The sequence below is a fragment of the Crocodylus siamensis genome, chromosome 1, assembly GCF_052110815.1.
Source record: "Crocodylus siamensis isolate JL-2025a chromosome 1, ASM5211081v1, whole genome shotgun sequence".
Classification (NCBI taxonomy): Eukaryota; Metazoa; Chordata; order Crocodylia; family Crocodylidae; genus Crocodylus; species Crocodylus siamensis.
This window is the reverse complement of record NC_143395.1, coordinates 10,569,205-10,580,960: the sequence shown is the minus strand read 5'-3', so window position 1 is coordinate 10,580,960 and position 11,756 is coordinate 10,569,205. Positions and strand designations below refer to the sequence as shown.

General features: G+C 40.7%; 1 protein-coding gene across 1 annotated transcript in view; it reads left to right on the top strand.

Moving 5' to 3' along the window:
* GCFC2 (GC-rich sequence DNA-binding factor 2) overlaps nucleotides 1-11,756 on the top strand; it is a 44,533-nt gene that overhangs the window by 24,975 nt on the left and 7,802 nt on the right. The window contains exons 7-12 of the mRNA XM_090031396.1: nucleotides 11-197; nucleotides 2,984-3,107; nucleotides 5,994-6,081; nucleotides 7,838-7,950; nucleotides 8,809-9,008; nucleotides 10,495-10,648. Of these exons, the coding sequence (XP_089887522.1) occupies nucleotides 11-197; nucleotides 2,984-3,107; nucleotides 5,994-6,081; nucleotides 7,838-7,950; nucleotides 8,809-9,008; nucleotides 10,495-10,648 (866 nt within the window). The remainder of the gene's footprint in view (nucleotides 1-10; nucleotides 198-2,983; nucleotides 3,108-5,993; nucleotides 6,082-7,837; nucleotides 7,951-8,808; nucleotides 9,009-10,494; nucleotides 10,649-11,756) is intronic.

The window sequence follows — 11,756 nt, the reverse complement described above, 5'->3', positions numbered from 1 at the left end:
GTTTTTTTAGAGTAACATCACTGCAGGATATCCACCGGGCCCATCAGAGGGAATATGAAAAATACATGCATGACATTGAAAGCTCAAAAACAACTATTCAGGAGTTAGAGAAGTCTTCGGACGTTGGCCAGAACTACAAATTCTACAGGGCTATGAAAACTTTTGTGGAAAATTTGATAGACTGTTTGAATGAAAAGGTACATATGTTACTTTTTTTTTTAAAGGCATGGGACTGGGTTTACAATATTTAGTGAATAGAATAGCTGCAAAGGTCTAGTGTAGTGTGTCGGGGGGGACAATGGCACATGCCATCATCCTTTCTGCAGTGCCCCCCCTCTGCTGTGGAGCCTGCTGCTTTGCCAGGTTTGTGCTTTTGTGCTTATCCTTGCTGCAGAGGGGTTGAGGATTAGCTATCTGACAGGGTTGCCTTTGTAGTTTTAATAATAGGATAGGTAACGATGGTTTGGAGAGGGATGTCCCTGCTGCAGGTACGGGGTTGGACTAGATGATCTCCAGAGGTCCCTTCCAGCCCTACTTGTCTATGTTTTGGGTTTTCTTTATTGCTCTGCCAACACAGGAATGTCTTCCAATGTAAAACATTTAACAGGAATGGGGCTATCTGTAGACATGTGTTAATTATAAATTATCCTATTTTTGACCCAAATACAAAATAAATGGGAATGTTTGCACCACTGACCAGCAGATAGTGCTTAGGGATCATTAAAGAACAATTAACCCTTAAACGGAACGTGAAATATTAACACAGACAACTCAGTACCCTAAAATCAAAGTCTAGCTTTATTAATACAGATAGTGTTATCATCTTAGCAGTTTCTATATTCAGAGAGAGAAAAACACTTAGTACAATGATCTCACCCAATCTCAGATGTTACTTTGCTTCACAGAAAAGATGGCCACTCAGTTCCTGAAGCAAAGGGTGCATTGTTGGCTGGTATTATCCAGACAGGTGTTGAAAGCTGGATTCATGATGTAAATGATGATGACGACACACTTAACTTTTTCGCTTCCCCCTTTTATGCTTTTCTTTAACTTGCCTCCTTTGATGAGTCCTTGCTTTTGGATTGGTCTCTCTGCAGTCAGCATGTTGTTCATATTTTATCCTGTCAGCATATTCCTTTGTTCACCAGCTCCATTACAAGCACAACTCTTAATTTGGCCTTTTTCCAGTGTCTTACTTAAAGCATTGTCCCTTGGTCTCCTTTATCACCTTTCATGAACATATCCAATCATTTCATCCCGCTGATTCAGCTGGTTAGTGCCAGGTTCAGTTAATGTGAGCTAGTAACAAAACTATTACCATGTTGTGTTAGAAAAACTTTTCACGGTGATAGAAAAAGGAAAGAAACATCATGCGAGCAAACTCAAGGCCATAAGCTGCTTGCCAGAAACAAGGCCAGCTGATATTGTAAACATCAGCAAAATAAAAAGTTCAGATAACAATGAGGCTATACAGAACTTTAGGCTGAATATAAAAGAAAACTTTAAACAATGCTATAATTCACCGCTCTATAACCAGGTGCAACTTTAAAGCATAAAATATGACAAGCTACCCTAACAGGAGGTCTTGTCTAAATCACTTTTGTGTGCCTGTCATACTCTGTAGGAATTTGCTCAATATTAAAGAATGGAAGAGGTGAAAGGTTTCATGTTGGGTTGGTTCTGGAGTTGTAGATCTGTACGGAAATTCTTTTGCACAACTTCTCTGGGCCGTATCTAACTAACTGACCCACAGCTGTTTGCTGTAGCTTTCCCACCATAACCATCACACACATTTTGGAGGGGAGAAAACTTGCAGCCTGGGTGAGGCAAGGGATGCACTGCCTTTGTGCCAGCCCTAGGTAATGCTATGCAGTCTGAATTGCAAAGAGCAACAGTTATGAGCATTCTCTGTATATACTTGATCGAGTGGAGTATATCAGTTTTGCTCCTTCATTTCAGTCAACTTGCAAAAGGAAAGTGGGCCCATTTGAACTGCTGAACCCTTTGGAATGAGAACCTCTTCTAATTGTTTCTGCCAAAATAATTGGGTTTTTTTTTTTAGTATTGAACAATTGAGCTAGTTTGTATTAGTGCTTATTATTAATTAAATCAGAGAGAAAGTTTCATCACAGTTTTTCTGTGAAGTGCTGGTTGAGATTTTGAAACTGGAAGCAAAACTCTGTGGATGACAAGGTATCAATTAGGGGTGGTTTACAGTGTCCACAATCCCAGTAAGTACTGTTCTGCTCTTAAAAATGACTGTTAATGCAACCTTTCTTTACATTTCCCTGTGAATGCTCTGAGTCTCATCTATTTTAGTAGCAAAGTAAGATTTGCCTTGTATCCCCCCCATGAGAACCTGCACAGCTAGGAATGAGCTGGCCTATTCCATCTTCTGCATTATCAAAAAAATGCGTAGTAAATCCTAATCTGTAACACCTATACAAATCTATTTAAGGCATTGAAATTACAAAGATGTCAGAGGGTCTGCTCCAAAGACTGTAGGGAATTTTGGTTTGCAGAATCATATCGCTGGTGTTTTTGTGTGAAATGCAAGGGAGGTAGCAGCTTGACTTCCAGAATTTGTATTGAGCTTTAGGGATAAGCATCTTTTATTTGTAATCTGAATGGATGCAGAAGTCAGGTCTCCACAGATGTGGGACTTCAGAATACCATTTTCAGTTCCTTTTTTGTGTAGAACTGCACTTTTCAATGTTATGCTATGTAATTCTCAATAGATGGCATTTCTTAATCTGTCATGATTAGAACCTTGAAAATCTAATGAAAATGAACAGGAATCTGTTACCTAACCTCTAGAGAATATTTAACATATACATAATATTTTTAAAATAATTATATTTAATTATTTTGTTTAAAAATAATTGGGAAACTACTGTTACGTTTGCCAATTTTTTATTTTGGCTTCTCTTTTTGTAGTTCTGTTAGATAACTGAAAATGTGATGATGATTAACTGTATTCCAGCTACTTCAAATTAATGAACTAGAATCAGCTATGCACACACTTCTCCAGCAACCAGCTGAAATGCTCTTGAAACGAAGGCAAGATGATCTGAGAAATGAATCTGCTTATATTCAACAGCTATCAAGTTAGTATGAAATTTTAAAAATGATCTTTTCGGCAACTGAACTTTGTACTTTCTGAACAGAAATACATGTGTACTAATAATTTTTGCTGTACAGAGATGGAAAATTAGTGAGTATTTTTAAAATAATTTAAGTTGTCCTGTCTATGTAGCAAGTTTTCATAGACATTAGGGCTGGAAGGGACCTTGGAAGATCATCGAGTTCAGCCCCCCACCCAAAGGGCAGGAAGTCAGCTGGGGTCATAGGATCCCAGAAAGATAAGCATCCAATTTGCTCTTGAAGGTGTTCAGTGTAGGTGCTTGAACCACCTCCGATGGCAGGCTGTTCCAGTCCTTGGGGGCTCGACAGTAAAGAAATTCTTCCTTATGTCCAGCCTGAAACAGTCTTGTAGTAGTTCATGACCGTTTGACCTCGTCATCCCTTGGGGCACTCTGGTGAACAAATGTTCCCCCGCATACTGGTGGTCACCCCGATAAACTTATAGGTGGCCATCAGATCACCCCTGAGCCCACGCTTTTCCAGGCTAAAGAGCCCCATGGCTCCTCAGCCTGTCGTCGTAAGGTCTGGTTTCTTGACCTCTGATCATGCGCGTGGCTCTTCTCTGGACTCTCTCAAGCTTCTCCACATCCTTTTTGAATTGTGGAGCCCAAAACTGGATGCTGTACTACAACTGCGGCCTCACCAATACCAAGTACAGGGGGAGAAAGACATCCTGGGATTTGCTTGAGAAGCATCTATGGATGCAAGCCAGCATTTTGGTCGCTTTACAAGCCACAGCATCACACTGCAGGTTCATGTTCATCTTGTGGTCAATGATGACCCCCAAGTCTCTTTCTTCCGTAGTGCTAGCCAGCGTAGTACTGCCAAGCCTATAAGGATGCTGCAGGTTTTTCTTCCCAAGGTGAAGAACCTTGCTTTTTTGGTGTTAAACACCATCAGGTTCTCATCCGCCCACTTGCTGAGCCTGTCCAGGTCAGCCTGGATCACCCGCCTGTCTTCTGGCGTGGATGCTTCGCCCCAGAGTTTGGTGTCATCAGCAAACTTGGCCAGTCCGCTCTTGACTCCAATGTCCACATCATTAATGAAGATATTGAACAATATGGGTCCAAGGACAGAGCCTTGGGGGACCCCACTGGTCACAAGACAGACACTATGATGAGTGACTTCCATCAACTACTACCCTCTGGGTCTGACCACGGAGCCAATTTCCCAGCCAGCAGATCGTGGTGGACCCAAGGCCACAATTGGCCAGTTTTGCCAAGAGGTGATCATAGGATACCAGATCAAAGGCTTTTTTGAAGTCAAGATATATGACATCAATCTCTTTCCATCGCAGTGTTTTGGAAAACCAGTTTTATTTGAATTATAACTTGAGATTGTACTGACTTAGTAACTTCCTTCACTTTTTTTTCTGTTTCTACACCATATATAATATTAGAGAGAAAAGCTAATTCTGGCAATCACCTTGAATTATTATAATTGAACTTGTGTTGTTAATCTCAGTGCTATTGATGATTGATTATTTAAAAAGAGCTAAGACAAGTTTCATATCCCAATTTTGACAATTCAGGATACTGACATGCATTTTCAAACTTATGACAACCATATTTTGTTTTTAATTGTCTGAAGTTTGGATACAGCATTTGGATATCCATGATATTCACTCAGGGCAACAGAAAAGAGACATTGCGACAATTTTATCCAACTTCATATTTGTCCTTCCTCCTTGCTTATAGGTTTAGTAAAGATTAAGATTGTAACATCTTTTTTTCCATAATGACAGTTCATCATTTGTAGACTGTTGCACGTTTCTTTATTGTCCTTTGTCATTCATAACATTTTGGGTCTCTAGAGACAAAGCTGTGCTTGAAGCTGCCATTGAACATATGGATGCCAGAAACATGTAGCTACAGTAACCATCAATCATATTGGCTCAGTACTTTGATTCCACAAAGCTGCCTGGGAATTTAAAACGTTGACCTATTAAGCCAGTAAACTGTTTGTGATGGGCTCTAGCAGACTGACAATAAGTATAAAGTGAGGAAGGATAGGATAGTGCTCTATGTTTAGTAGTTGCCTCTAAAGTTAGATTTAAATACTGTCAACTCTAACAAATAAGAGTGCACATAAATATCTAGCAAAACCTTTTTATCACTAAGTTGCCTCCTTTCATTTATTTAATGTGATGGAAAAGCAGTTCTTATTGCCTTTTATACCACAGCAGGAAATTGTAGATTTTCTACAACTGTTTTCATTAAAACTGTGTGTGTATGTGTGCACATGCACACAATAAGCAAGAAAATCTGTCAGTAAGTGACTGGGCCAGTCAGGTCACTGTCTGTTGGGTCAAAGGATCTGACCAGGAACAATTCATGAGTGAACTCAGTTAAAGTGAATACTCAATGGCAGTGGTAGGCAGCACTGTTAGTGGACTAGTCTAGCCGTGGTTTATATCACCATATCTAGCTTCCAGAATGAATGTCCGTCATTCATAATGTTTAACAGTTAGAATAATTTGTTGAATTTGCAATAAACATTACAGAGATTACGTTTTCATTTACAAGAAGTCTCTATTACTCAGTTCCCCCTTCCTACCACTTTGACACCTGTCAGCAAAGTTCTCAATAAGGCATTTACTTCTGTTTCCCAACAGATACTGAGAAGCAACACCCCCCTAACTTTATCAAGTGTATTCTAATGTGATACTTATCTCTGACCTAATACTGTGTACTCAGAAACTGCCACCTCTCATCGTCCTTACAGGTGCTTTAACACTGCAGAGGACACTGTTTAGGTTTTGCAAAGAGGTTCTTTTTTCCTTCTATTTCTAAACACTGCAAAGAACAAATAAACACAAACAAAAATATTTTATATCTATTCTTTGACAGGTAAGAATAGCAAATCAACTAAAGACAGGTTGGGAGTTGATGAAAAAACACAGCAAGAAACACAGGTGAAAGACTGTGAAGCTCGAAGGTGACTATAAAACATAAATGCATGTTACTTCGAACATTACACAATGTTAGAGTAACTTCCTATTGTTTACAGTGCATGTCAAACGGCAGGATAACTAAATATGAAGCTTATATTTTGTAATTCTACTTGTAGTATATCTAAGAATTGTTCCCAAGAATTTTACCACATTTTAAAGCTTAGGATAGGACTGTTTAGAAACAAACTTTCTCCTGTTACTTGTTCCTGTTCCTGATTCTCTGGTCATTTAGGATCTTCATATCAGTGTGTTGTTCTCTGAGACTGAGAACCTAATATATTGGTATGAAGAATTTGTGTGGATTGCCAAAATGCTGATAAAAGGAGCAATATAATGTTAGTAGATTGAGAGTCAGCGAATCATGGAAACTGAAGATGAAAATAACCTAGTATGTAATCTAGCCCACTTGCAAAATAAATGAAAATGATGCAATAAGTACCTTCCCTTCTGGTAAATGTTTAGAACAACTAAGCTATGAATAGAATCATGCAATTGCATGTAAACCACTCAACTTTTTCTTGAAGCAGACACAGATTCTGGGAATTGGGGTTCAGCTGCATCTCCAAATGTTTAGGTTGGTTTGTTGTACAAAAGTGTCTTTGGCCACGTCCACATGCATGTGGACATTTGGTTCCCTTGTTCCCTAGTTGTCCCCAGGGAAAACCTGTGCCGCGTGCCCTCTGTTGCACGACAGTTTACTCCGGGTGGAGTAGTTGAAGCTGGGGCCAACATTGTGCTGGTCCCAGCAGCCTTACCTGGGGTCCTGGGTGCCTCCTGGGGCTGCAGCAGCAGTAATCCTGCTGTCCAGAATATGGTTCCAGCCGGCCAGGCTCTGGTTCTGAGCAGTGCATGCTGCCCCAACATGCACTGGTCTGCTTTTTTTCCCCCACCATCTTTTTGAGCCCTGGATATCCAAGGGTCAAAAATACTCCCTGCACTGCTCCCTTGCAGTGTGGAGAACAACTGAACTTGCGGTATGTGGCATTGCAGATGTGTCTGGATACCGCCTGCACTTCGCTGGATGTGGCCTTCGGGTGTTCCAGTTCTAGGTCTTTCAGGCTGTGTCATTTACAGTCCCCCATAACCCACAATGCAACAGAGCACTCCAATAAAAGTAGTGCAGTCTAGTGGAGAAGCGACTGAACACAATTTTCAGTACTTAAGATGGGGTGGGTGATGTCTCATCATGTGGGGATAAAAGGTAACAATGGAGGAATTAGAAGAAAAATCCATCCCCAGCAACTGACATCTTGATTTCTTTAATCTGAATTTCTAGACCCATTGTATACCCTTTTAACTCTAGATTATTACCCAATAGCCATTTTTCCTCTGTATTTCTCAGAGCTGATCTTATATCCTTAGGCCAAGGGTGTCAAAGATCTGGTCTGTGGAGCCATGTCATCTGGCTTAGGGGGCTTTTGGATAGGGCTGACACTCAGGGACAGGGTCCACCATCAAATTCTGAGGTGGAGCCCCACTGAGGCCATATTTTGGTGGCAGTGGGCAAGCAACAGGTACAGGTCAGTGAGTCTGGATGCACCCCTCAGGAAGCCCCGCGATCTGGATCTGGCTTGCAGTGGGGGAGGAGAGAGAGCAAGGGAGTTTGACACTGTACCTTAGCCTATAATACTTTGCAAACTCGTGCCACTTTTGTGAAAGCAGTTCTTTCACCACAAAAGTTTTCTCTTGGATATGGGTACATGGAAGGGTCACTAATGGGAATTTGTTACAAAAATACAGGCGATTGAGAAGACAAGCAAGAGGGAGTTCTGAGAAATCTGATCACCATGAGGGCATGTCCAGTGACGATGAGCTGTCTCCAGGAGAGATGATGGATTTCCAGGAGAACAAAGGTGAGGGACAACCTTTATGTAATGCCTTAGAACAAAGTCCCTTCACATTTTTAAATAAAATGCTTTTGAAAAGAAAATTTATTTTGAATGAGTACTCCTAAATTGATTTTGATTAAATAGTCCTGCACTTATGGTGATGAAATACTCTCAGTCAAGTTTGACTCTTAGTTAGCAGGGGTTTTTTATGACAAGGATATGGAAAGCACATGTTGATGTGGTTTCCTGTAATTTTTTCCCCGTGGGTCTGGAATAGCCAAATGACTTGCATATGGCTAGGCTACGAGTGAATTATACGGATTATTGCAATGATACCACAGTTTTGTGTGTTTTGCGTCTTCTTCCTTTAATTTTTAAAAAAATAAGGACTGACTGGTTCTGTACAATAAAAACAAGCTCCTCTAATAACCATGAGGAAAAGGGAAGGAAAAGGATAACTAATCCATTTATAGAGCTTCTAATATAACATTGTGGTTTTAATATCTGATATCTTGAGTACTGTGCAGCTTGAAGTAAGCCCTGCCTTGAAAAAATGGGACCTCCCCTTTCCTTTATTTCAAGATATTTGCCATTTTAAAGCTGTCAAATAATTCAAGACTGATCGCTGTCTGTTGGGAGATGTGTCCGTGAAAGGTTCTAATACTATTGGGGGGGAAATAATTTTTTTAAAAAATGACAGCTGCTAGAAGCAGCTCAGGGAATGTTTTTTAATAAATTTCAGTGGAATTGGATTAGAGGAAGTGAGAAACACAGTTTACCATGCACATTCCTCCTCTGTGAATACTGTCTATGCATACTTTTTATTTTTTGTATCACTAGTGTGACTGGTGTTTCCCCAATTTATAAATATATTATCCACAGATAATATCTTACAGGAAAGTAAAGGAATCTTTGAAGATGTGCAAGTGGATTTTTGCAGCATCAGAAATATCCTGTTGAAATTCCAGCAATGGAGAGAGAAGTTCCCTGATTCTTACTACGATGCTTACATTAGTTTATGTCTGCCTAAACTCTTAAATCCACTAATCCGACTTCAATTAATTAATTGGAATCCTGTTGAGGTAGGTTCCCCAGTGATTTTTCATTTTTCAGTGCTGCTGTAGTATTCCATCTGCATGGATATACAACTCAAGGTGCCAGTTCTGATCTATAAAGCTTTATATGATTTGGGTCCTTGATATTTTAGAGACCTGCCTTTGTCCTTCAGCACCAGTGCAGCAGAGGAAAGCTGAGGGGCACATCACTAGGGCTAAGTACAGACAGTGAAAAACCCCAAGGCTGAATTGAGTCAATCTTCACAGGTTAGTCTAAACTACATAGATTGAACCAATAAGCGAGTGAACAGGCATTCACTTTTGATTCTGGAAATGCAGACACATTCCTGTATTGGCCCGGGGGGTGGTAGAGCACACATTCCTGCTTAGCTGGAGCAGACAGCTTGGGCCAAGGCTAGCCTATCCACCCTGCAAGCGGGGGCTTGCAGGGGAGGTGCAAAGCATCCTACAATGCTGGCGGACTGTGAGGTCACTTGAATTCGGACGGGATCTGGGACAGAAATTCAGTAAACTAATTGAACCTAAATCAGTTACATCTGATACTACATTCATCCAGGTTTATCTTAAACCAGTTTCAGCCATTTTGAAAGCAGTTTATATGCCCTGAATTTCTGTTGTTTTACAAATTTGAACTGGTTTCTGATCACATATACCAGTTCACGTGTAGTTTCTGAAGACTCTGTACTTGGAGAGTGAAACCACAGGGTCTGTGCAGTGAAGGATTTACAAATAGAATTTTTTTCCCAAATGGGTCTGCCTCAGTCTAAGTTTACAAGTTTCAATAAATATTGGACAATCAATCTACAAGCTTAAATAGTTTTGATGGTGCATCCTTATTTAACTTATATTATTATAATAAAATAGAAGTAAAGGAAGTGGGATTGTACTGTACTCCTGTCTCGTCATTCTTTGATACCATGGTAATGTCTACATTAAAAGCTGATAAAGATGTACTGTGTTATCTTCATATTTGAACAAATCTGCTTTTCCAAAAAAACCAAAGAGTTTTTATTGAACTCTTTGAGGCCACTTTGAAAATCCCAGTCTTTTACTTTCAGCTTTATTCCTAGTCTTTCTGTTTACCTAGTGGACCACCAAAGTGCAGCTTGGCCAGCTCTTGAGTTACCTGACTAAAATGATGGAGCAATTACATTAATCCTGTAGAGGGGCGTAAGTGCCCTTATAGTAGGAACAGGAAGGCATCTGTGCATCCAGAGAGCAATCCTAACTCCTAGTTTGTTGAAACTGCATTTTGCTCAGCCACAGGGTGAAATAGATTCTGTCCTGGGTCTTCTGCCTTTGAAACTGGTATCTTTTCTTTCTGTGGCTCAGTGGTTCAGCTTAGATTTCCTATGTGAAATGAAAATTCATTTGTTTTTTATTTATCGTCCTGAAAGAAAACTCTCACTGAGAAACATATCAGTAAAATGCTTTGACAGAAATGCTTTGCATCAGGCTTAAGTAGTCCTGATGTCTCACCCTTTTTTGTTAGGAGAATTTCACAGACTTGGAAGAAATGCCATGGTTCAGAGATGTAGCAGAATTTAGTGATGCCAAAGATGTGTCTGAATCAAGGAGAGAGAACGACCCCGATCAAACAGTTTTGCCTGCAATCATTGAAAAAACAATTCTTCCAAAAATTACAGGTACGTTGAGGTTGCACTAATGTAGTTATATACAGAGAAGCAACTCAGATTTGAATTTTCTTTTTCTATTTAACTGTATTATTTATGTACTAATAATGGTAAAGCTTGAGTCCTGGGGGCGGAGGGGCAGGTAGGGACAGGAGTGATTTTCTGGGTGTTCAGAATGAAGCCATGTGTCTGTGGTGTTAAACACATTGTAAGTAGGAAGGTGATCTTTTTTATATTAGGTTTCATGTAAAAAGAAAGGGAGTGGGATTCATATAAAAGAAAAACTCATAGTTATTATGACCCACGCCTGTTCCCTGTGGCATTTTATCCCTCTCTAGTAATAACTGGGCAACAGAACCTGAAGAACGTATTCAGCCTGGGGCTCTTGGCTCAAGGCAGTAGAGGCACATGCATTAGAATGTAGTGATCCCAGACAATTTACAAATGGTCATAAGTGATCTTGATATAAAAATGTATTCCTGGCATATCTGCAAGTGCTTCCTATGGTTCATCAAGGTCCACCAGAATCTAGTGTCTCACTGGGTTAATGTACTTAAAGCATGCTAGCTTTTATATCCAGCAGCACACAGGGTAGCAGTATGGATAAGATCACGTCTGGTCCCCTTTGACTCTCCAACCCAGATGATCAGGGAACCATTCAGTTGGGTTGACTAAAAGTCATCACCTTTGGCAAAAGTTTGGAGTGTAATGAAACTGTGGGGAAATGGCTGAATGTAGTGGTGCTCAACCTTTTGGCTCTACAGGCCAGATGAGCAGCACAGGGCCAGTCCACATGCCAGGATTGGGCCCCATGCTACCTCTGTCTGGCCATGCATGCTGGGACTGGGCTCAACACTGTCCAGGTCGGTCCCACACAACCCCAGTCAGCTCCGTGTGACCAGTCTAGCATGGAGGGCCATGTTATCCAGCCTGTGGAGCTTCCCCCAGGGTCAGAAATTTGGCAGTAGGGGATTAACAATTAACACAGCCTTTGCTTCCTTGCTGCCAAATTTTCAGATCTGTGGGGAGCCCCACAGGCTGGATGACATGGCTCCATGGGCTGGGGGGGTGAGCATCCCTGGCTTACTTAACGTGTTATGCCACCATGTCCCCAACTTCG